The following is a 26,088-nucleotide window of genomic DNA, read 5'->3' as shown; positions in this document are numbered from 1 at the left end:
TTCTATATTGTGGGGTATGAGTGACAGTTCTATGGCTTATAATTCAATATTTGCTACGCAATTCTTTAAACTCTTTGTTTATAAACTCTAGGCTATTATATGTTCTACCAATTTAAACTTTAGAGTTGGTCTGATTTTCAATTTCGCTTTTTCAAGGGTAGATATTAATTTGATACACTGTATTTTGTCAAAATTAAGTTTTCAATAATGCTTATTATATTTGGTACACTGCATTAATTTCAATTTTTTTGCATATTTAGTAGTCTAGATCCTAATTTAATTAATACGACAAAACTACCATCAATTACATATAATACAAGAATTATATTAAACTAAAAAGAAAAATCATTATACATTTACTTGTTATTTCAAGAGATGAAGGTCACATGCAATGATATAATCAAACTATTGTACCTACATACTCCTCTTCTTCTGGCATAAAACATCATCATTTTTTCTCTTAGTACTTGACTACAATAGGACTCCTCACGTAGCGCTTTCCATCTGACCATTTCAACTGTCCAAACACATAGTTTTTAGGCTTCCCAGCAACCTTTGGCTTCAATATAATCTCAAATTTTTTTTCCTCACCAATTTTGCTAAATTTCAAGCTTGCCGGCTTAACAAAAATACTAACTCCAGCTGGGGCCCTAACATATGCCCTGTAGGTACCTGGGGGGCCAACATTTTTAACTTTTCTGGTAACTATCATTGGTTGTGATGAACTTAAACTGGTAACCACAATGGAAGGGTAGTTGAAGTTGGCTAGACTGAATGAGGTGGGACACTTGTACTGCTTCCTACTAAATTTCTTAAGTAATGTTTCATCATAACCATGAGCACATAAAAAGTTCAGATTATCATCAGTAGTTCTGTCATAAACAAGTCCAGGATCCATAGCTCGATTTGGTTGGATATGACCCGAACCATATTCAAATGGTGTTGCTTTTTTCATGTTCCAGTCCAACATTGGACCCTTGTTGTTATCTTGAACTCTTGCTGGACATAGTATATATATAATTAATTTAATAATGAGAAATAATAAGGAGGAATAATATGTAATCACACATACATATATATATCTCTTCTGTATAAGAAATATGTAGATAACGAACTCTTGCTGGACATAGGGAGGAATACTAATAACATAAGTACGTATATACTTGGTGAATCAATATGTAATCATACATATATATGTATATATATATATATATATATACCTGTAGTCATTATAGCTGAATGAATCATAGCTGGACTCCAATCTGGATGAAGAGCTTTAAGAAGACCAGTAATCCCAGCAACATGTGGGCATGACATTGATGTTCCCGACATGGTGTTGAAAGGGACTCGACGTTTGTCATATGATAAATAACTTGGTGCAACAGCTTCTGTGAACGCAGCTAGAATGTTCACTCCTGGTGCTGTGATATCTGGCTGTGGTGTATCACCAGAAAAGTTATTAGTTAACATTTGAATCACAAACTATACATACATATAACGATTAAATATATATATAGTTTGTAATAAGGAGGACCTTGAGCAAAGCTGGCTCAATGGAATTCGGTCCTCTGGAGGAAAATGAGGCCATAAGTGGGGATGGTCTTACTTCCAATTTAGTTTGTGCCGGAGTTATGTAAGCTGTGGGATTTCTGATTTCACAAAAGTTTGATAAGCCATTGTGAAATGTGACATACAAAAACAACTGATCAGAAAGAGAATTTTAATTAGTATACTTAGTAGTGTTTAGGTATTCGTATACAAATCTTCCTTCGGTTGAGTTGAGATTAGATGCAGGGAGGAAATGAGTGTCAGGATCGATGTCATTAATCGAGATATCATTAACTACAATCACTCCAACAGCACCAGCAAGAGATGCTTGGTGACTTTTTGCAGGAGGTGTAACTTCATCTCCATAAAAACAGATCAAGATCTTCCCCTTTACCTTCTTCGGATCAAGACTTTTAGGCCAACAAAGTTCACTGGTTAAAACATTTACAACTATTAATGTCGATATATATGATTTTTTTCTTTCTTATAAGAATACAATTTCTTATATATAAGAATACAATGTAAATTTGCGCCGACAAAAGTGAGGTTTTTTTGTAGTGTATTTATACTCACGCAAATATTGGATTAACTTTAGCAATATTTGCTTTTAACCCTCTGATCAACGGATAAAACTTTTGATGAGATGGCAATCGACTTGAAGAAAGACTTGCTCCCTGCATTAAATATAGAGAAATTTGTGAAAATAGTCTTCTTTTTTTTTTTAGTAATTTTGTATTTTGGTCTACTTTTAATAATTTTTTGCAAAATGGTCTCTGTCTAAAATTCAACCAGTTGTCTAAATTTTTCGACTATCTGTCTAAAATTTTTGACTAGCTGTCTAAGTTATGAGAAACTATTTTGCAAATAATTATTAAAACTAGACTAGAAAGCAAAATAACTTTAAAAAATAGGTCATTTTGCACGTAAAAAATTTACTTGGTTAGACTTTATAAGTATGTTTTACGTACCTTAAGTTGTTTTTTGTTTCCAAGAGTTATGTAACTATTAAACTCGCGATCAATTGTGCTAGCTGCCACGGTCAATAGCCATGGCGAAACATTAGATACAGTCTGAGGATCAGGTCCATCATTTCCAGCCGAGGCAACCACAGCAATGTTGTTCATAGTAGCATGAAAACTTCCTATTGAGGTCGTGTCATTAAAAAATTCATTAGGTGGACCACCAAAAGAGGCTGAAATCACGTCCACACCATCACTTATTGCAGCATCAAAGGCAGCCAAAACATCAGCATCGAAGCAGGCATCACCATTGAGTGGTGGCCAACAAATCTTGTAAGCAGCCACACGAGCTTTGGGAGATCCACCCTTTGCAGTGCCATTGCCATTGCCTAAGATATTTGCTCCTGGGATAAAACTACCTCCGGCTGTGGAAAGAGTATGAGTTCCATGTCCTTGAGTGTCTCGACTAGTGAATTTGTTTAAGTTACGTATGGAGGGTGGAATGGAAGAGGCGTTGAGTGCCTTTAAATGTGCAATAAACCCTTTATTAAAGTACTTTGCTCCTATTAGCTTCCTAAACAATGAAAAATAATGTGTAAGAAATTAATTATTAGATTTAAAAAATAATGCATAGTGACATTGATGAGTGGCGTAAATTTTGCTCATTTTCTATATTAAAAGTCAACATGTTAGAGGTCAAAAGATCAAATATTATTTATAGAAGAGTAATGATACGTTGCACACAAACGTATTTTAAAATAGTCGTATCCAGTTTTAATGAATGTGATTAATTACACTAAACTAATATATCACCATGTATAATATTTTGGTGTATATTTTGAAAATGATGTATGTATGCAATTTTATACCTTCTATTTTGCTTAAATACCCATTTACTTTATATATATAGTGAAATCTATATATAGTAAAAGAGTTTAATATATGGGGTATTAATTATGTTAGATATGTACTCTTACCTTGAAAAGATTATAGAAGTGAGTAATTTGGTATGAAGAAAGAGAGAAGGGGCAAGAAAGATGTGGTGGGACCGCTTAAAATATTTTCTAGAAGTACATATGGACACACAATAATAATAAGTGGTGGATTTTCTTAATTTTCTTCCAATCAAATAATGAAAAAATGGAAAAGATGATGATGAGGACCAACCGATTACACTGAATCTTATCTTTGATGACTGACTGACAATTTCCACGCCACTTCGATGGAATAGGTCCAATCCCTTCATACTCACTAAAGCTCTTTGATTCGGGCCAAATACCTATCAAACTAAACACCGTTACCCTTAAAATTAAAGAACAATATTATTCTCATTATTACTACATAAATAACAAGTCTTCTGATCTATATAATTATATATTTATTAGGTTAAACTAATTAAATACTAGATTGTTTTTTCATCATGTACTATATATTGTATTTTGTAATCACTAATAACTATCCGGCCAAGTCACTCTTTCAACTTATATTACGTATAAATTTATTAGTGAAATGAGTGCATCTTTTGTTAAAGAGTTGATGGAGCATTAAAAATTATATATATATATATAGAGGTAAGACTTCGGTGCACCTAGGACACAATCGGGCACTTAAATAAAAAATTTTCCGATTGATTTTATGACATTATATATTGTTGTTATTTAAGATGGTAAATTTTCAAAAAATTCTGAATAATTTACGGTGCCAAAAATAATGTTTAAATAGTTGAATTTTACACGGGCATACAAAAATCAGATACGAGTGCAACAACTTTGTTTTCAGCACCGTAAACTATTCAAAATTTTTAGAATGTCTTAAATAATAACAATGTAAACTATCATAAAATAAAATTTTAAAAAAATTATTTAAGAGCCGAACTGTAGCCTGGCAGCACACCGAAGTCTTACCCTATATATATTAATATATATATATATGAAAGATAATATATATATATATATATATATATTATTACCTGTGTCTAAGTTTGCAATGATTATATCTTCACCAAAACGTGCTTTGTTCCAAAGAGATTGATAAGGGACATCACCACCAGCTTTTTCCAATCTAAGAAATTCCCACGAACGAGTTGTGTGTAATTTTCTTCCTTTGCTCAAGAAAACCGATACCACATCTGGATGCTCTATATATATATAAAACAAATAATATTATATAAATATAATTCTTATATATTATATTATTATATATTGCATCGTGAATGAAATTAATTTATTTTTTTAAAAGGCTTACTTCGAATCTCTGCTGCTTCTGCATCATCAAGAATTGCAGCAAAACCATTAATATGTTTATTATATGAGTAAAAGATGGACTCTTTCGCCTTCTCCTCACTATTATGCAATAAGAAAATCCAAACCAGAGAAAAACAATTATATAAAAATATTATTTGACCAGACAAAAACATAAAAATTATGTCTATGAGAGCATGCATACCTTCCTAAGTATGATCCAAGAAGGGTGTAATGAGAGTTTGTGGCCCTGTCAAGATCGACTGAGGAAGGGTTCACACCATGCGAATGTGTTCCCAAGTACACTATATAAGGCTGCATATACATATATACATATAAAAAAATCAGATGAATGAAAAGATAAGAAAAAGAGGGTCTATACATACATATATATATATATATATATAAATTTAAGCTAGCTTGCCTTTTTAGTGGCTTCCACCGGTGATTGAAGCAAAAAGTAAATGAGAATTATTGAAAGAAGAGAAGAAGAAGAAGAAACAAGAGTAGTACAATGTAGTGTCATAGTTTTATTTCCTTTGAAGCAGATAGAGCTATGGTTCTATTGCAGCGATGGCTGCGGTTTCTCCTTTCACTTATAGACATGAAAATATAAGAGTGTAACACGTTTGCATTTACATCTTTGTGATTGTGATTGATCGACCAAGAGGTCCTACAGTTTCTTTTACTTTAACTATACAATGACTAAGAAAATGGTGCTGTGTTCCCATTAGTCTATACGTTTGTGGAATATAATTTATGACTTTAAGAATTTATTTGGGTCATGTATTTTAATAAATAGGGGAATATATTTCGGAATAGTGTATTAAGTGATAAAAAAGGAAAATATGAATCATTTTTTAAAATAAAGTCGCATATATATATGTGACAATTTTTCTATAATGTCTTCATTTTAAGTCCTATCAGTGAGATTCTCAGTGTTTCTCGACCCGTAAACAGTTTTTAGCGCGATTTTTTTTATGACCGTGTATATTGTAGTTATTTAAAGTATCTTGCAAATTTTCAGAAAATTCTGAATAATTTACAGTGCCGAAAATTAGGTTAAAACATGTTACTTTCCACGCGCATAAAAAAAATTAGTCATGCGTGCAACATATTTGAACCTAGTTTTTTGTACTGTAAATTACTCAAAAATTTCTGAAAATTTGCAGGATTCTCTAAACAACTACAATATACACGGTCATAAAAATAACCGCGCCGAAAAATGTTCACGGGTCGAGAACACTGAGAGTCCTACTGGTAAAGCTTAAAGTAAAACTCTTATAGGAGAATTTGCCTATATATATTCACTTATTATTCTTTATTTTCTTCCAAGTCTTTTAAACTTGCATTAATTAAGTAAACTTTTGTATGCTAAACAAGAAGACAAAAATAAAGTAAATTCATTTGGCAATTTGAGAATCTAGATTATGTGTCTAAGTGTATGGTTTTGTATGGTCATTTAGATTAATAATAACAATTAATTAAGCAATTTAAGAATCTAGATTTTTCATTTAGAAAACAGTAGTGTGAAACATATAAATATAATGGCCGAACGAAAGAAAAGTGAAGAAGAGGATAGAATTATTAAAGATAATACATATCGTTGGTCCCTCGGATTCCTTGCCACTAAATAACAATTGATAATTGATCTATAGACTATTATACATACAACTAAACAAAAAAGTAAATGTCCCATAAATCACAAGTGCTCTCTTTTTATGGCTAGTGGGTATAGCGTGGTAGGGCATTTTGTCAAAAAAATAGAATTATATGTGTTAATGGACTAGATCAAAAGTATATATATTGCTTTCATTGGTCATATCTAGCACCTTATTGATATTACATTTTCTTAGTTCTTCTCTTTTATTATGACACAACCAAAATTATATATCTAAGTATATAAGAGTATATTGAAAACATGTAGAAATTAATACTAATATACTTTTATGGGTTTCTTCATTTATATTATCATCAATTGAGTATTAGTTGAAATCTCATAAATTTTGTAATAATTATTTAATTATCTGGAAGTGATTATAGCCACAAAAATAAAAGGAAATATCATATGCATATATGGGACATGTGTGAGCTGAGCATAAAATTTCCTCTGTATCTTCTTCGTTCTTTTTTTTTAGAATTACTGTATATATATATATATATGTATATCTTTCATAGATTTTTATGAACTAATATAAATCAATTCAACAACGCACGTGGGAAACGAGACAAGTGCGATAAGGCCATGTATGTCCACACCAAAATCTCTAATTATTGTCCAAACCATACAAGCATTATTAAACGTGTTCCATATGAAATAAGTGTAAGAATATTGAACTATTAATAAGAATATGTGTAACTTCACTAATCACCAACTGAATTTTAAATGGAGCCTCATGATTCTTGTCATGGTATATCATGAGCTAATTCCTTAGCAGACATTTGATCCACACCCATCTAAAGAGTGAGCCAAGCCACACGAGATTCGTATAGTGTGAAAAGACACTTGAGATCTAAAAAATAAGTGAGTTTAAAAAATGAGCAACTTGTGATCAGATGATTCAAGATTGGTGAACGAAAAATCGCCACCATCTTGAGAGGAAATATTAGACTACTGTGTCCCACATGAAATTAATGTAAGAATATTGAATCATTAATAAATACACATATAACTCCATTAATCATTAATTAGTTTTTAGATGGAGCCTCATGATTCTTGTCAAACATAAACACTCTTGTTCTCTTCAACATGATAATAATAATGATATTATCGAATAAATTAAACTATAGGTAAACAGATACCCAAACGATCACTCCAACAATATTCTTAGAAGAAAAAAAAATTATTATTATTGCTAGAGCATTTCTAGCTTGAATAGTAGTAGTTATGATAAACTAAAATGTCATAACATATATAATCAAAATATTTTACATGTTTTATCTTTATATATACAACCTTTCTTCTAGTACTTGACTACAATAGGACTCCTGACATAGTGCTTATTTCCATCAGACCATTTCAGTTGTCCAAAGACATAATCTTTAGGCTTTCCAACAACCTTTGGCATCAAAATAATTTCAAATTTCTTTTCCTCACCAATTTTGCTAAATTTCAAGCTAGGAGGCTTAACATAAATAAAAACTCCAATTGGAGCCCTCACATATGCTTTGTAAGTTCCTGGAGGACCAACATTTTTAACTTTTCTAGTAACTATCATTGATTTTGAACTTAGACTAGTTACCACAATGGAAGTGTAAGGTTTAATTACCCTTATAACCCTACACCAACTCAGCAAAAAGATTAGACACCACAAGGTCAAACCTGACTTTTCACTCAATATAGAAATATGGCCAAGATTTAGACACGTTTGCTTTACTGTTCTACTTTATCAATGATATTTAATATAGCATCAGTTTTTGTACTTATCAGATGAAGCTTTCCTTTTGTTCCACACAAAACAGAGATAAAACGAAAGTTAGGGCACATATACAAAATACACAGCAAGTACCCCCAAAAACAATCAAAGAAGAAGAGAAGGAAGAAGGGAAGAAGAGCACACAGATTTATGGAGGTTCACCCAAATAAACTGGGCTACGTCCTCTTGAGCTCGCCTCAGAGATGTGGTTGGCTCTTGCACTAAAACAATGGTGATTACAACAATTTATGAGATTCCAAGCTACAGAAGAACAGCTGGTAATCTCTTGTAACTTTTCTTCTAAACTCTCTATTTCTTTCTTCTTTTCTATCAATCTCACTTTCTCTCTGTTTCTTTCTTTTGCATGAAAACAAAAACCTCACTCTCTCTCTCTCGGAATGAGAATACAAGGAAGAAGGAAAAAGGGGCTGGGTTATTGGATCTCGCTAGTCTTGAAGCTTTGGTGAGATTCGGCTCTACAGAACTAGTTGTATTTATATATGTATATATCTCTGTATTTGGTAAGGTTTAGATATAAACTGTTTTTGCTAAACTGTTAAGAGTTTTTTGTAACTGATTTCTGGTATTGGCTTATGACTGGATCCACACAACAAATTCCACCTGGATTCATTCATAAGTCACTTAGTATAGTGCAAGTATCTCTGAGGGTCCTAACTCTTAGTTGTGTAATGGTCATCCACCATTACTGATCCCTAGCACGTTCATGCAGTGAGTGAACTTGTTAAGGGATACAACTTTAGTACCCATGTCTGCAGGATTTTCATCAGTAGGTACCTTTTCGATTTGTACAATTCCTTGTGTCACTTTTTCCCTGATAAAATGATATTTGATTTCAACATGTTTTGTCCTGTCGTGAAATACTGGGTTTTTGCATAACTGTATACAACTCTGACTATCTGAGTAGATTATAGGTTCTTCCTTGAGTAGTTGTAGTTCTTCCATTGAGCCTTTGATCCAGATTGCCTCCTTAATAGCTTCTGTAACTGCTATATACTCTGATTCAGTAGTGGATAGGGCAACCACAGGTTGTAGTTGAACCCTCCAACTTACACAATCACCTCCTAGTAAGAAAAAATAGGCAGAGGTGGATTTTCTACTGTCTCTGTCTCCAGCATAATCTGCATCACTATACCCTTCAATTAGGTTGTTGTTTGGCCTCTTAGTGAACTTAAGACCAATATGAGTAGAGCCTTTTAAGTATCTGAAAACCCATTTCATTGCATTCCAGTGTTCTCTTCCAGGGTTAGACATATATTTACTTAGTACACTTATAGCATAGGCAAGGTTAGGTCTAGTGCATACCATTAGGTACATTATGGATCCAACAGCATTAGAGTAGGGAACATTCTGCATATCTTCTATTTCTGCCTGACTTTTGGGACATTGCTCTTTACTTAGTTGATATTGGTTGGTCATAGGTTGCTTAGTGGTCTTGGCATCCTTCATTGAGAATTTTTCTATAATCGTTTCAATATAATCTTCCTGAGATAGTGTAAGTGTTCTTTTGTCTCTGTTTCTTCTGATGTCGATACCTAGAATCTTGTTAGCCTCCCCTAGATCTTTCATTTCGAATTCAGTTTTGAGCCAACCCTTCATCATATCTACTTTTGACCTTTCTTTACTTATAATCAGCATATCATCCACATAGAGTAGTAGATAGATCACATCATATAGTTTTGAACCTTTGAAATACAAGCATGTGTTGTAATAGCTCCTGGTGAACCCCCTTTTGTACATGAAGGCATTAAATCTCTTATTCCATTGTCTAGGGGACTGTTTGAGTCCGTATAGAGACTTGATTAATTTACATACCAACTCCTCCTTTCCTTTAGCTTTGAAACCCATAGGTTGCTCCATATAGATGTCTTCTTCTAGTTCCCCGTGTAAGAAAGTTGTAGTTACATCCATTTGATTCACTTCTAAGTTGTATTGAGCAGCTAGAGACAACATTATCCTTATGGTCTTATATTTTACAACTGGGGAAAATATTTCAGTGAAGTCCACTCCTTCTTTCTGAGTAAAGCCCTTTGCCACTAATCTGGCCTTGTACCTTGTTGGTTCCTCTTTACTGTTTCCTTCCTTTAATTTGTACAACCATTTGCATGCCACTATGCTCTTCCCTTTAGGTCTAGTTACTAGCTTCCAAGTCTGATTCTTTAACAGAGACTTCATTTCCTCCTCCATGGCCATTTTCCACTTTACTGAGTTGCTGCCATTTACTGCCTCTTCATAGCTGTTAGGTTCTGAACAGTTTATTTCCATAGCACTTAGGAATGCATATGCCAACACATCATTCTAGGCATTGAAATTGAATTTCTGATTTGGCTTGGGTATCCTTCGAGCTCTATCTCTTGTTAACTGATAGTCAACTAGGGGTTCTGTTTCTTGCTGTGTTTCTGCTGTAGGTTCCACCTAAAAAATATCATCTTGATTTGTTTCATTTTGGGTTGTTTCCACCTGATTTGTGTCGGGTTCATGGTGCTCTTGTGTTTCTTATTGGATGTTAGATTGGTAGCTTATTGTTGTGCCTGCATTGTTAGTTTCTAATAGAGTTCCTGCACTAGAATCAGAGTTAGAAACACAAGGGAAAACATTTTCTTTAAATATAACATCTCTACTTATAATAGTTTTCATACCAGAATTTTCCCTTACCCATAACCTGTAACCTTTTGTACCTTCAGGATAGCCTAGAAAAATACATTTAAGTGCTCTAGGTTCTAGCTTTCCTACACTTTGGTGTGCATAGGTTGCACAACCAAATACCTTCAGATTTGACAAATCAGGTGGCTTACCGGACCACATTTCTTCTGGTGTTTTGAAGTCTATAGCACTAGATGGGCATCTGTTAATGAGATAGGCTGCTGTTAAAACAGCCTCTCCCCAAAATCCTTTTGCTAATCCAGATTGGATTAGTAAGCACCTAACCTTATTCATTAAGGTTCGGTTCATTCTCTCGGCAACACCATTCTGTTGTGGTGTTAACCTTACTGTTCTATGTCGCTAAATACCTGTCTCTTTACAGTAATTATCAAATTGATCATTACAAAATTCTAGTCCATTATCTGTCCTTAGGGTCTTGACCTTATGATTAGTTAAGTTTTCCATTAAAATTTTCCATTGAGTAAATTTTTGAAATGCTTCACTCTTATGTTTAAGTAGAAAAACCCATACTTTCCTAGAATAATCATCTATAATGGACATAAAATAAACACAGCCCCCAAAAGTAGATCATTTTTCAGGCCCCCAAAGATCTGAATGAACATATTCTAGTATTTTCTTAGTCTTGTGCAAACCAGTTTTAAATTTAAGTCTATGATGCTTGCCTAGGATGCAAGACTCACAGAAATCAACCTTACTAACCTTATCATTTCCAAGTAAATTCTGCTCACTCATCATTTGTAACCCTTTTTCACTTATGTGGCCCAATCGTTTATGCCATAGGACAGCCTTTAGATCTTCAGGTGATTGAGCTACTGTGTTGTTGCATTGAATCACAGGTTCTCCTTGTAAGTAGTACAATCCTTCATGTTTATGGCCTTTGATAATTGTCATAGCTCCCTTGCTTAGTCTCATAGTTCCTGCCTCAATTTTACTTACAATTCCCATGTCATCTAATATACTTATAGAAATTAAATTTCTAGCAAGTTTAGGAACATACCTGACCCTTGTGAGAGATCTAATCACCCCCATCAAACATTTTAAAACTTACTGTTCCTGAACCTTCTATCTGACATGATTGGTTGTTGCCTAGTATGACTTTTCCATCTTTTGAATCCCTGCCTCTTCCATTGTTTGGGCCTCTACTAAATCCACGACTATGACTTCGTCCTCTGTGATGATGTTGCTTTCTGTGATGTGGTTTTCCATGACTTAGATTAAGTTCCCCATTTGATGAGCCCAACTTCTCGCTCTTCATTTCAAGCTCCTTTGATTTGAGTGTTGAAATCACTTCTTCCAATGTGATTTCTGTTCTACCATACTTTATGGCTGTCTTGACTTCCCTATAAGAATCTGGTAGAGAATTTAGAATAATGATAGCTTGGTTTTCATCACTCAATGCCTCATTCTCCCCTGAATTTGCAAGCTCAATGTGCATCCTTAAAAATTCATCAAGATTTTGCTCTAAAGTCTTAGAGTGACTCATCTTGTACCCAAAGATTCTTTCCTTCAAGAAAATCTTGTTTGTGAGTGATTTCTGTTGGAATTGCTCCTCCAACTTCTTCCAGATTTTAGCTGGTGTTTCCTCTTTATCTACCAATCTTATTATTGCATCTGAAAGATTGAAGATAATGATCCCTATAGCTGTTTCTAGGTATTCTTCTTGCTGTATCTTGGTTGTACCCTCTGGCCAGTCAATTGGTTCCTCTAACACCCTTAATAGCTTCTGTTGTGCAAGTAAAGATCTGATTTTTCTTCTCCAAATTCTGTAATCACCAGACCCATCAAACTTGTCAATGTCTACTTTAATATTGCTTATTTTAGTAAATTTAGAATTTAAACGAGATAAAGGTTTAGAATTCTCAGTAGGTTCGGATAATGAAATATCCTCAAACTCTTCTTGATTGTCTCCTGCCACTTGGGGATCTTCTTCCTCCAATCTTGTAGAATCTTGGTGTCACCTCTGAGTTGAACCTTCCAGCCAAGAAACCTGGCTCTGATACCACTGTAAGGTTTAATTACCCTTATAACCCTACACCAACTCAGCAAAAAGATTAGACACCACAAGGTCAAACCTGACCTTTCACTCAATACAGAAATATGGCCAAGATTTAGACACGTTTGCTTTACTGTTCTACTTTATCAATGATATTTAATATAGCATCTGTTTTTGTACTTATCAGATGAAGCTTTCCTTTTGTTCCACACAAAACAGAGATAAAACGAATGTTAGGGCACATATACAAATACACAGCAAGTACCCCCAAAAACAATCAAAGAAGAAGAGAAGGAAGAAGGGAAGAAGAGCACACATATTTATGGAGGTTCACCCAAATAAACTGGGCTACGTCCTCTTGAGCTCGCCTCAGAGATGTGGTTGGCTTTTGCACTAAAACAATGGTGATTACAACAATTTCTGAGATTCCAAGCTACAGAAGAACAGCTGGTAATCTCTTGTAACTTTTCTTCTAAACTCTCTATTTCTTTCTTCTTTTCTATCAATCTCACTTTCTCTCTGTTTCTTTCTTTTGCATGAAAACAAAAACCTCACTCTCTCTCTCTCGGAATGAGAATACAAGGAAGAAGGAAAAAGGGGCTGGGTTATTGGATCTCGCTAGTCTTGAAGCTTTGGTGAGATTCGGCTCTACAGAACTAGTTGTATTTATATATGTATATATCTCTGTATTTGGTAAGGTTTAGATATAAACTGTTTTTGCTAAACTGTTAAGAGTTTGTTGTAACTGATTTCTGGTATTGGCTTATGACTGGATCCACACAACAGGAAGGATAATTGAAGTTGGCTAGGTTGAATGAGGTGAGACATTTATGTGGTTTCTTGGAGAATTTTTTAAGCAATTTTTCATCATAGCCATGAGCACATAAAAAGTTCAGATAATCATCAATAGTTATATCATACACAAGTCCAGGGTCCATAGCTCGATTTGGTTGGATATGGCCTGAACCATATTCAAACGGTGTTGCTTTTTTCATATTACAGTCCAACAATGGTTCTTTGTTGCTATCTTGTATTTTGGCTGCAAATAGTTTACTTTAATGAGTAATAATATGGAATATCCTAACACATATAATATTTTGTTGTATATAAATATTGGGAATCTTTAAGTATTACTGGTAGGGCTTTCATTGTTCTCGTTCTTTGAACTGTTTTTTGTGTAATTTTTTTTATGACCGTGTATATTGTAGCTATTTAGACCATCGGTGCTATTTTTAAAAAAAATATGAATAGTTTATAGTACCGAAAACTAGGTTCAAACATGTTGTTGCATGCGTGAGTAATTTTTTTTATGCACGTGGAAAACAACATGTTTGAACCTAGTTTTCGGTACTGTAAATTATTCAGAATTTTCTGAAAATTTACAGGATGCTCTAAACAACTACAATATATACGGTCATAAAAAAAATTCGCGCTGAAAACTGTTCGCGAGTCGAGAACACTGAAAAGCTCCACCGATAGAGCTTAAAGTGTAGTCTCTATCGGAGAATTGTACTATAAATATATATATACCTGTAGTCATGATAGCTGAATCAATAGCAGCTGGACTCCAATCTGGGTAAAGAGACTTAAGAAGACCAACGATCCCAGCAACATGAGGGCATTCCATTGAAGTACCCGACATAGTATTGAATGGGACCCAACGTTTGTCAAACGTTAGATAAGATGGTCCAATAGCTTCACTGAATGCAGCAAGAATATTCACTCCGGGTGCTGTGATGTCCGGCTGTAAATTAATGTATTGTGAAGAAAATTAGTTAACATTTCATTAAAGAAGGTTAGAATGTGGAAAGTTGTTTAGAAAGTAGGAAATGATGCATGATAAGAAGCATGTAATTCCATCTCAAAACCAATTGATGATGGGTGGAGTAACTCGTGTTCTTATAAATAGTACGATGATCCCACACATACTTTTCATGTGAGATTCTATTCTCTAACATCCCCAAGATGGTGGCTATTTTTGCTCACCAGATTTTGACGGTTTGATCGTAAGTGGCTCTTTTCAGCTCACTATCCCCGAATCACAATGGACTCTTTTTGGCACTCTTTTCGGACCGGTTTTGGATTTAGATCGAATACACACTCGTTAGAGTTTGCTAATTTTGCTCACCAATCTTGCACAGCTTGATCATAGGTGGTTCTTTGGCTGTTTTGGCTCTTTTCGACTCACTATCCCTGAATCACAATGAGCTCTTTTCCCTCTCTTTTTGGACCGGTTTGATTTGGATCAGATACATACTTATTAGAGTTTTATTTAGCTCATGATACAATGTTAGAATGTGAAAAGTGGTTTAGAAAGTAGGAAATAGTGCATGATAAGAAGCATGAGGTTTTTATCTCAAAACTAATTTGGTGATGAGTGGAGTAATGTATGCTCTTATAAATGATAAGATAACACATACTAACAAAGAGAAGAGAAAAATCACAATATGTTATAGAATTTTGAAGGTAGAGCAAAGCTGGCTCGACGATATTAGGTTCTCTTGATGAGAATGAAGCCATAACTGGAGATGGCTTTATTTCTACCTCAGTGACATGCTCCGAACCCACCGAGGTTAGGGAGTGCGGCACTTCACCAGTCCGTCGGCAAAGTCAGCCTAAAAGAGTGGGTATGGAAAACCACTCCGAAAGAGTGTAAGCAACTTAATGAAAGGAACAAGGCAACAAGGTACAAAGAATCCGTGCTTTGTATTGATAACAAATGTGTTTACAAGTATAGAGAAATGTAATGGCAGCCCCTAAACATGTGTGGGCATTGCCATATATATAGGCAACTAGAGAACACCCTAGGTTGACAAGTGGCAAGCTCCCCACTATCCATTTCCCTTAAAATATCTATCTAAAGCATGTGGACAAGCCCATAAACTAAATGGCCGGCCCATTAAGGGAGTAAACCCACCATGCTAAGTTACTTAAGAAGGAGGAGTACATCCATGCTAAGTAATCCCTAAACCGCCCAAGCCCCATGGGCCCTTAGTGGGCCGCGTCACTGGTCGTGACATTACTTGGCCCACTCGTCCGTACGAGTCCGTGCGCAGGATGCGCGCCCTCTGGTCGAGGGTCACTGGTCGGGACCTGACACCCTCCCCCACTTAAGCTCGCGACGTCCCCGTCGCATCACCATCCTTGTAACGTAGGATGTGATCTCTGAATTGCTAGAGAAGGGATTCTGGTTCCCAACTAGCCTCTTCGTCTGGCAAACCTTTCCACTTAACTAAGTATTCCGTGTATCTGGGGATCCTCTTCTTCTGAATCTCTCTATCGGCCAGAATACACTCGACTTCCTTATCATAAGAAGTAGTCATGGCCGTAGGGGCTCGTTTAGACACTCCCCGCTCGGGGTCTTCTTTGTCACCATGATAAGGCTTCAGCATACTTACGTGGAATACTGGATGAATCTTCAACTGTGGAGGCAACTGAAGTTTGTAGGCGACCTGGCCTACTCTCCGGAGCACCGGGAATGGGCCTTCGTATTTCCGAACCAAAGCTTTGTGGAATCTCCGCAAGGCTTTGAACTGCTGAGGCAACATCTTCACCAAGACAAGATCACCTTCTTGGAATTCGACTTGCCTTCTCTTCTTATCCGCCCACTTCTTCATCCGTTTCTGGGCTCGCATCAAATGAGCCCTGGCCAACTCGGCCTGTTCACTCCAATTTTTCGCAAACCTAAACGCCTCGGGACTCTGCCCGTCGTAATTCGCGACCAGCGCGTGAGGCGTCTGAGGTTGCATTCCCATGACCAGCTCAAACGGGCTCTTGCTCGTGGACTCGCTTCGCTGAAGGTTGTATGAAAACTGGGCAACGTCAAGCAGACTTGCCCAATTTTTCTGATTCGCACTAACATAGTGCCTCAGATATAACTCGACCAGCGCATTCACCCTCTCAGTCTGTCCGTCGGTTTGAGGGTGAAACGAAGTTGAGAAGTTTAATTCCGTACCAAGGAGTTTAAACAACTCGGTCCAAAAGCGACCAGTAAAACGAGGATCTCGATCACTTATGATACTTGAGGGTATTCCCCAAAACTTCACAACGTGTTTCAGAAAGAGTCTCGCTGTTACTTCCGCCGTACATTCGGTCGGGGCCGGGATAAAGGTTGCATACTTGCTGAATCGATCAACAACCACCATTATGTTCACGCAACCATCTGACTTTGGAAAGCCAGTAATAAAATCCATAGATAAACTCTCCCATGGTTTATCAGGAATGGGCAAAGGGACCAGCAACCCGCCTGGTGAGCGCTGTTCTGGTTTGTCTTGTTGGCAGACAAGACAGGTGCGGACATAGGCTTCAACATCATCACGAAGTTGAGGCCAATAGTAAATCGCCTTTATGAGCGCCAGAGTGCGCTTCATTCCCGGATGCCCAGCCCATAAGGAGTCGTGGCATTCCTTAATGAGCTCCTTTCGAAGACTGGCAAATTTAGGCACATATATTCGATGACTCTTGGCATAGAGTAAACCATCGACCAGCCAGAATTTTCGCGTCTTCTTTTCCTCGACCATAGTGATTAAACTTTTGGCCAAAGGATCGTGTGCCAATCCTTCTTTAATCCGAGCCACAAGAGTGCCCAGTGGTCGACTGAGTGCAACAAGAGATGCCTTCCTACTCAATGCATCTGCGACCACGTTTACTTTCCCTGGTCGGTACTCTAGCGAGTAGCGAAACTCAGCAAGGAAGTCTTGCCATCGAGCCTGCTTCGGGCTCAGCTTCTTCTGAGTTTGAAAGTAACTTGTGGCTATGTTGTCAGTCGTGACAACAAAGAAGGATCCGAGGAGATAATGGCGCCATACTCTCAGACAATGAACCACAGCCGTCATCTCCTTTTCTTGGACCGTATATCGCCGCTCGGTCTCGTTGAGCTTGCGGCTCTCGAAGGCAACCGGTCTGTTGTCTTGCATTAGGACTCCTCCAATGGCAAAGTCAGATGCATCGGTGTGCACCTCAAAGGGCTTTGCGCAGTCAGGCAGGACCAGCAAAGGTTCAACAGCAACCGCATCCTTCAATTCATCGAACGCGCTTTGGCAAGCATCGTCCCATACCCAAGGTTTGTTTTTATTAAGCATGTCGGTCAGTTTAGCTGCTCGGGCAGAGTAGCTTTTGATGAACCGTCGATAGTAGTTCACCAAACCAAGGAAGGACCTTAGTTCGGGGACTTTCTTCGGGGGTTCCCAATCTTGGATGGCCATCACCTTGGCCCCATCCATCATCAGAAGTCCATCTCTGATTTTGTGACCCAAGAACATTACTTCATTGCTCGCAAAGGTGCACTTCTCTCTTTTAACAAAGAGCTGATTTTCCCTTAGCAACGCAAAAGCTAATTTCAAGTGGTCAAGGTGTTCTCCCAGAGTGTTGCTATATATGACAATATCGTCCAAATAGACAACAATGAATTTATCAAGGTAATCTTGAAATACCTTATTCATCAATGTGCAAAACGTCGCGGGGGCATTGGTAAGACCGAAAGGCATCACCAAGTATTCGTACGAGCCGTATCGAGTCACGCACGTGGTCTTCAGCTCGTCGCCCTCTTTAATCCTTACTTGATAGTAGCCGGAGCGAAGATCAAGTTTGGTAAAGTATCGAGCAGTTCCTAATTGGTCGAACAAATCCGCGATCAGCGGTATCGGGTACTTATTTTTTATGGTAATCTTGTTAAGTGCCCGATAGTCGATGCACATCCGAAGGCTCCCGTCCTTCTTCTTCTGGAACAACACAGGCGCCCCAAAGGGTGCCCTAGAGGGTCTGATTAAGCCAGCGACGAGTAACTCTCTCAACTGACTACGCAGCTCGGCTAACTCCGGCGGAGCCATCCGATAAGGACACATTGCGGGAGGCTTGGCACCTGCTTCTAGCTCGATCTCGTGGTCCACACCACGTCGAGGGGGTAGCTGCGTAGGCAAGGCATCCGGCATTACATCCTCAAACTCATTCAGTACGCTTTGTACTTCATCGAGTTCCACTGTTGGGGCTGATAATACCTCATCATCAAACTCCTTCAGTATAGCAAGGTAACTCACACCCTCCTGGTGCATTCCTCGCCTAAATTGAAGAGCGGACAACGCTCGCTCTTCAATTTCCATGGCTGTTCGGGTAGAAACAACACATGGACCGGCATCATCAAAGATGCAAACCTGATTGGCGTAGGGAATGAGGATGGCCTTTGTCTGATCAAAGAATTCCATCCCTAGGACAACATTGTAGTCGTCCATGTTCACTATCGACCAATTAGTCCAACCAGTCCATTCACCAAGACTGGTTTCAACGCCATTGGCAACGCCGGTTATTGGGATAGGCACCGAATTTACCGTCTTCAGTGCCCCGCCTTCGTGAGCAGGCTTTACCCCAACGCTCCTCGCTCCAAAGGGTGACAAGAAATTGTGAGACGCACCTGTATCAACCAGCGCCGTCATCTTCATTCCGTTGAGGATGATATCCACGAACATCTGGCCATCTGCTCTTGTTCGTGGCCTGGATTTCAGGGCTTTCAACAATTTCATCGAGCCGCATCTGGCTCCTTGCTCCTCGAGTCTTTGTTGTTCCTCGAGCTCCCTTTGTTTAACGACTGCCTGAGCATTCAACAGCCGTTTTTGTGGACATTCCCGTGCCCAATGTGGCCCAGCACAGACAAAGCATCGAACAGTGTCTCGTGTGGCCATTTCCTTAGTCTTCCCCTTTTGACTCGTACTAGCATCGGTCGTCCCTCTAGCCTTCCATCGTTCTCCTCCTCCGCTCCTCGGGTTAACAAACGTCTTTGTTTCCTTCGGTTTGGAGGATTCTTTAGAAGTATAGTCGGTTAAGCTCTCGGCCACTGCAATGGCCGAAGAAAGATCTTGAACATTCCTCCGCCTTAACTCAACTTTAGCCCACTGTTGTAACCCATCAATGAAGTTAAACAGTGAGTCTTCTTCGGTAGTGCTCGGGACTTCTAGGATCAAAGTTGTAAAATCTCTTACATACTCACGGATCCCGCCAGTTTGTTTAAGCCGTCTCAACTGGCCCTTCGCATCATCTAGTGCGTTCTCGGGGTAGAACTGCTTCTTTAGCTCCCTTTTGAAATCTTCAAAAGAGTCCATCACGCAGAGTTGTCTTCCAATCTCGCCATGCCTCTGGCGCCACCATAACATGGCAGTATCGGATAAGTACATAGCCGAGGTTCGAATTTTTACTGCCTCATCGGTGATATTGGTAGCTTCGAAATACTGAGACAGGCCCCATATGAAGTTGTCAACTTCCTTGGCATTTCGGGCCCCACCAAATGACTTTGGATTTGGTATTTCGATTTTGTGAACCGAGGGGGTGGAAACTCCACCTCCGGACGCAGCTGTTCTACACATGGCCCAATCGGCTTGGATTTCTTCAAGCTTGGCCATGGTGGCTGTATTCGCCTCCTCCTGTCGGTTGAGCATCTCTCGATACTCTGCGTCTCTCTCTCTTTCGTTTACCTCCATGACATCGAGCCGGGCTCGTATGGAATTTACTTCTGCGAGCAGCAAATCCCTCATGGTTCCAACTTCATCTCGCAGACTTTCGGCCTGCATTTGAAGTGCATCCGAAATGGAGCCGTGTATAGCAGCATCTTCTGCTTCTAGATCATTGCACTTTTCTTCAAGGCCTCCAATTCGTGAATCCATGGCATGGACAAGGTAAATGTTCGTTTCGAGACGTTTTTCTAGTTCAGTTACTACTTCTCTAAGATCAGATTTCTTTTTAGACACTTGCTTCGTGGCTTCCGCCATTAGTTCTACTCTTTCTCCACACAATCAGCTCTGATACCACCTGACACGCTCCGAACCCACCGAGGTTAGGGAGTGCGGCACTTCACCAGTCCGTCGGCAAAGTCAGCCTAAAAGAGTGGGTATGGAAAACCACTCCGAAAGAGTGTAAGCAACTTAATGAAAGGAACAAGGCAACAAGGTACAAAGAATCCGTGCTTTGTATTGATAACAAATGTGTTTACAAGTATAGAGAAATGTAATGGCAGCCCCTAAACATGTGTGGGCATTGCCATATATATAGGCAACTAGAGAACACTCTAGGTTGACAAGTGGCAAGCTCCCCACTATCCATTTCCCTTAAAATATCTATCTAAAGCATGTGGACAAGCCCATAAACTAAATGGCCGGCTCATTAAGGGAGTAAACCCACTATGCTAAGTTACTTAAGAAGAAGGAGTACATCCATGCTAAATAATCCCTAAACCGCCCAAGCCCCATGGGCCCTTAGTGGGCCGCGTCACTGGTCGTGACATTACTCGGCCCACTCGTCCGTACGAATCCGTGCGCAGGATGCGCGCCCTCTGGTCGAGGGTCACTGGTCGGGACCTGACATCAGTCTTTGCCCGAGTTATGTAAACTACAGGATACCTGAATTCACAAAACTAGCATATATATATAAAAATATATATATAGGTCAAAGTGATGATAATTAAAAGAATTATTTCTTGGAGATATAAACTGAAAAATTATAATTACTACTTTGTAGTTTTGAGGTATTCATGTATAAATTCTCCTTCAGTGGCATTGATATTAGATGCTGGAAGAACATGGGTGTCAGCATCGGTGTCATCAATTGACATTAGATTAATTCGAATCACTCCAGCAGCACCCATACGAGAAACCATTTGACTCTTTTCAAGAGGTACCATTTCGTCCCCACCAACAAAGCAAATCAAGATCTTCCCCTTTACTTTCTTTGGATCAAGACTCTTACGCTTGCATAGTTGACTGGATTATAAAACATGAAACTCTATCAAATATTAATGTTGAAAATAAGATAATTATTATGATTTTAAAATATATATATATCAAATATACTCACGCGTCAGTACGATTAACATTAGGAACTTTTGCATTAGCCCCTTCGATCAATGGATAAAACTTTTGAGATGGCAAACTACTTGAAGAAAGACTTGCTCCCTAACATTATATTACAAAAAATAATTTATACATTTGACCCCTGTGTTTTTTCTGATTACTTGTTTGGATCTTGTATTTTAAAAAATTCATTTTTAGACCTTAGATTTTGTAAAATTGTTCAAATAGATCCTTAAAATCAATTTTGATGAAGAAAAAATTGAATATAACAACACAGTTTTTATGCATAATGATTTTATTTTTATTCTAAATTATTAGTTTGATGAATTATTTGTGATTTCAGTTGAGAAAACTTCGACCAAAATTGAGTTTAGGATTCTATTTAAATCATTTTACAAAATACAGGTTCCAAAAAGTAATTTGTTAAAATACAGAATCCAGACAAGTAATATGACAAAAAATATATAAACCCAACAAAAAATACATATATTTGTTATCGAAAGTAATTTTCATAAATCACAAGATTAAATTATTGAGAGATTAAAGTGTGTTGTATTACCTTAAGTTGCTTTTTATTTCCAAGAATTACATAACTGTTAAACTCACGGTCAATTGTGCTAGCTGCCACAGTTAATAACCATGGTGAAATGCTACTTACAGTCATAGGATCAGGTCCATCGTTTCCAGCTGAGACAACTACTGCAATGTTGTTCATAACAGCATGGAAACCCCCAACAGCAATTGGATCATAAAAAAATTCAACTGCTTGAGAACCAAGAGAGACTGAAAGCACATCAACACCATCACTAATTGCAGCCTCAAATCCTGCCAAAATGTCAGATTCGAAGCACGGGTTGCCATTGATTGGAGACCAACAAACTTTGTAAGCAGCCACACGAGCTTTGGGAGAGCCACCTTTTGCAGTGCCATTTCCATTCCCAAAAATACTTGCTCCAGGGACAAGACTACCCCCAGCTGTGGAAAGGGTGTGAGTGCCATGTCCATCACTAGCATCTCGACTGGTGAAAAAGTTTAGTTTACGTATAGAGGATGGGATTGTGGAGGCGTTCAGAGTCTTTAGATATGCTAAATATCCTTTGTTGAAGTACTTTGCTCCTATTAGCTTCCTAAACAATGGAAAATTCAACAAAAAAAAAACAGTGATAGAAACTAACAATTTAATAACAAAATAGAAACTAATAGTGCAAAAAATGCACCATAAGATAGAGGATGAACCTATTACAATGGAATTTATCATTAATTACAAGTTGACAACTTCCACGCCACCTTGATGGGACAGGTCCAATTCCTTCGTACTCACTAAAGCTTTTTGATTCAGGCCAAACACCTACCAATCAAGTCACTACTCATTACTAATATGTTCACAGTTGTATGAATTTTGAATTAAAATTAAAATTTAATTACTTAATTATATATAAAATATTCTCGTGTTAAACACAACCCCACAAAACACATATCATTGATTGATTGGAATTATCTAAAGTTCAGTTTTGTGTCTAAATGTATATATGAGAGAGAATATATAGATTTATATGAGTTTAAGGTAGAGATTAAGAAAAATACCACCATCCAAGTTCCAATAATTGAATCTTCACCAAAGCGTGCCTTTTTCAAAATAGATTTCGAAGGAACGAATCCATTACATCTTTCTAATCTAAGAAACTCCCATGAACGTGTTGTGTGCAATTTCATTCCTTTGTTCAAAAAAACTGACACCACGTCTGGATGCTCTGTAATAATATTAATGTTATATATATATATATATATATATATAGTAGAACCAATTCTTAGAAATATAACAAAAAATATTGATCAAGCACATTATGATGAATGATTGAAAGGCTGCTTACTTTGGAGCTCTGCAGCTTCTGTTTCGTCGAGAATTGCAGCAAAGCCATTAATGTGTCTATTATACGAGTAAAAGATGGCATCCTTAACTTTTTCCTCACTACACAATACGAACATTTATATATATATGCATATATATAATATATCTGTGAGAAAACAAAATCATAAAACGATGTATCAAATATACATAGCATTGTTAAGGTAGATTACTACGTACCTTCCTAAGTATGATCCAAGAAGGTTGTAATGAGAATTTGTGGCCCTTTCAAGATCAACTGAAGAAGGGTTCAGACCATGTGAATGTGTTCCCAAGTACACAACATATGGCTAAATACATACATATAAGAGAAACTTTAGATGAATGAAGAGAAAACAAAACAAATAAAAGAGGGTCTATAAATTTATATATATATATATATAGACACACACACATTGGTATAAATTTATATATATATATATACACACACATTGGTATGCTTGCCTTTTTAGAGGCTTCCACCGGTGATTGAAGCAAAATGAAAATAAGAAATATTATTGAAAGAAGAGAAGAAGAAACAACACTACAATATATTGTGCTGCCATTGTTTTTGTTTGAAGCAGCTAGCTGCGGTTTCTCCTTTATTTATATGTGTGTTTCCATTAGTATGTAAGAAAGTTTGTGGAATATAATTTACTCCAATACTTTGGTGCTGTTCGGTAACACATAAAAATATAATTTTGTATTTAATTAATTAAATATTTGACAATTAAACTTATTTGGTAACTCTATTTTTACTTTCAATTTTTTTTTAAATAGTTTTCAATTTTTTATTTTTTTTCTTTAAATCAACACATCATATTGTTAAACAAAAAATAAAAATAAAAATTATTAAGCGCATTTATTATTTTTTCTGTTTTTAAAAACAAAAAACAAAAATAATTACCAAACATATTTTTATTTTTTAAAAATAAAGAAATAAAAATAAGATAAAATTTCTATTTTTGTGTTTAAAATATTCGAAAACAAAAAATTTACCAAATACAACCTTTATTTTTGAAATGACGATCAGTAATTTTAACGAGTAAAAAAATTCGGGAAAGTTTAATAAAGAAAATATTTTCATAATTTCCTATCATTTTTAATTATATATGGTCCTTAATTCTTTTCACAATGGGAAAGCATATTTAGTTATTTAACATATTTTGATTTATAACTAAGTATTCTGAGAAAACTGTATATTTGAAAATTCACAAAAGAGTAATTCTGAAGATAAATGATGTATATTTGAAAATATGAGAATCCAATTAAACACTAAAAATATACAACTTATTTGAATTTTAAGTCTTGTACAAACACTGACAAGAAGATTATTTGGTACAAAACTCTAAGTGTAGGGTTTTGTTTGGTTCATTATGATTTTTTTTAGATAAAGTGATGTTAGTGGAATCATCTTTATTTTAATTATTCAAATAAAGACCAATTAAATGAAGTCATTTGGTTGGCAAATAACAATCAAGCAATTTAAGATATTTCACTAAGAGAACAGTACTAGAAAGTGAAACCCATTTGAGTTGGAATTTTATAATTATTACAAAAGGACATGATGATGACTCCAGTGGGTCACTAAATGACCATAATGTTTTTTATTTAATTTTCAGTGTGTATAACGTGGGAGTTATTTGGTCAAAATATATATTATTATATTGTATTAATGGACTAGCACTTGTTGAGATTGCAAATTATGTTTTTTGGGAAAAGGATTGAGATTGCAATAAATATTTATAATTAAAATACTGAAAAAAGTTATTTAAGATGTTATCAACAAGAAGTTAATTACATTGTGATGGTCCCCTTTTTGTTCTTCTTGTAGCCAAGAGGCTTCTAAAATGAGATAATATATAATTTATAAGTTATAAGTTATTAAATTAATCCTTCAATTTAGTAACCTAAATAAATTATGTTAGGACTCACCTTGGTTAGTTATACAATTTTGTTGGGAGGTTAGACTTTTTTTGCTGTCAAAAAATTTAGACGAATTTGAGACAGATGTCATTTTGTAAAAGATTATTAAAATAATAGATCAGAGTATAAAATTACTAAAAAAAATAAGTTATTTTCACCAATTTCTTATTAATTAATTATATTTTCTTTTAAAATGAAAAAATATATATTTTGGCTAAATTTTTAATGATTATACCACCATCAGGAAAAATTCCTATCAATAAAAAAAATATAAAAAAAAAAATTAGTGTTCTTTGTTGACATTTTATTTCATTTCGGGAAGTGATTAGTCAAATATTCTAATATTTATACTTTCGACATGTAACAACACTTTCTAAATGTAATAGTAAAATATTTCAAACTTGTATAACTAATTAATTTATATCCCTTATGAACTTCAATTTTTTTTAACGCATTCAAGTGCCTAATGATTTCACTTCTCAGCATTAATTGCTGATTTTCTTGGCACTTAGATTAATTGTATATTCGATGAGTATGTGTAACTCTGAGTGTTAGGCTTGCATGAAATATATATATATAAACACTAGATATATCTGCAATATGTAATT

The 26,088-nt window shown here is 36.2% G+C and overlaps 1 protein-coding gene and 1 pseudogene across 2 annotated transcripts; both read right to left on the bottom strand.

The window, feature by feature from the left end:
* Nucleotides 1-327: 327 nt before the first annotated feature.
* LOC133783418 (subtilisin-like protease SBT5.4) lies at nucleotides 328-5,300 on the bottom strand. Of its 2 annotated transcripts, none has more exons than XM_062223044.1 (11): nucleotides 5,172-5,300; nucleotides 4,953-5,062; nucleotides 4,752-4,849; nucleotides 4,477-4,644; nucleotides 3,675-3,786; nucleotides 2,517-3,081; nucleotides 2,122-2,222; nucleotides 1,734-1,979; nucleotides 1,535-1,649; nucleotides 1,221-1,434; nucleotides 328-999 (listed from the first exon to the last, which is right to left on the bottom strand). In XM_062223044.1, the coding sequence occupies exons 1-11, from the start codon at nucleotides 5,271-5,273 to the stop codon at nucleotides 461-463; spliced, it is 2,370 nt and encodes a 789-aa protein (XP_062079028.1). In that variant the 5' UTR covers nucleotides 5,274-5,300; the 3' UTR covers nucleotides 328-460. The 2 variants fall into 2 exon arrangements, with proteins under 2 accessions (XP_062079028.1, XP_062079029.1); XM_062223045.1 differs by having other exon boundaries at nucleotides 1,734-1,958.
* A 2,410-nt stretch (nucleotides 5,301-7,710) lies between these two features.
* LOC133786123 (subtilisin-like protease SBT5.4) lies at nucleotides 7,711-25,840 on the bottom strand (annotated as a pseudogene).
* Nucleotides 25,841-26,088: the final 248 nt, after the last annotated feature.

This window comes from Humulus lupulus, chromosome 6 (assembly GCF_963169125.1).
Source record: "Humulus lupulus chromosome 6, drHumLupu1.1, whole genome shotgun sequence".
In the NCBI taxonomy this organism is placed as follows: domain Eukaryota; kingdom Viridiplantae; phylum Streptophyta; class Magnoliopsida; order Rosales; family Cannabaceae; genus Humulus; species Humulus lupulus.
This window is presented reverse-complemented; position numbering and strand designations above follow the sequence as displayed.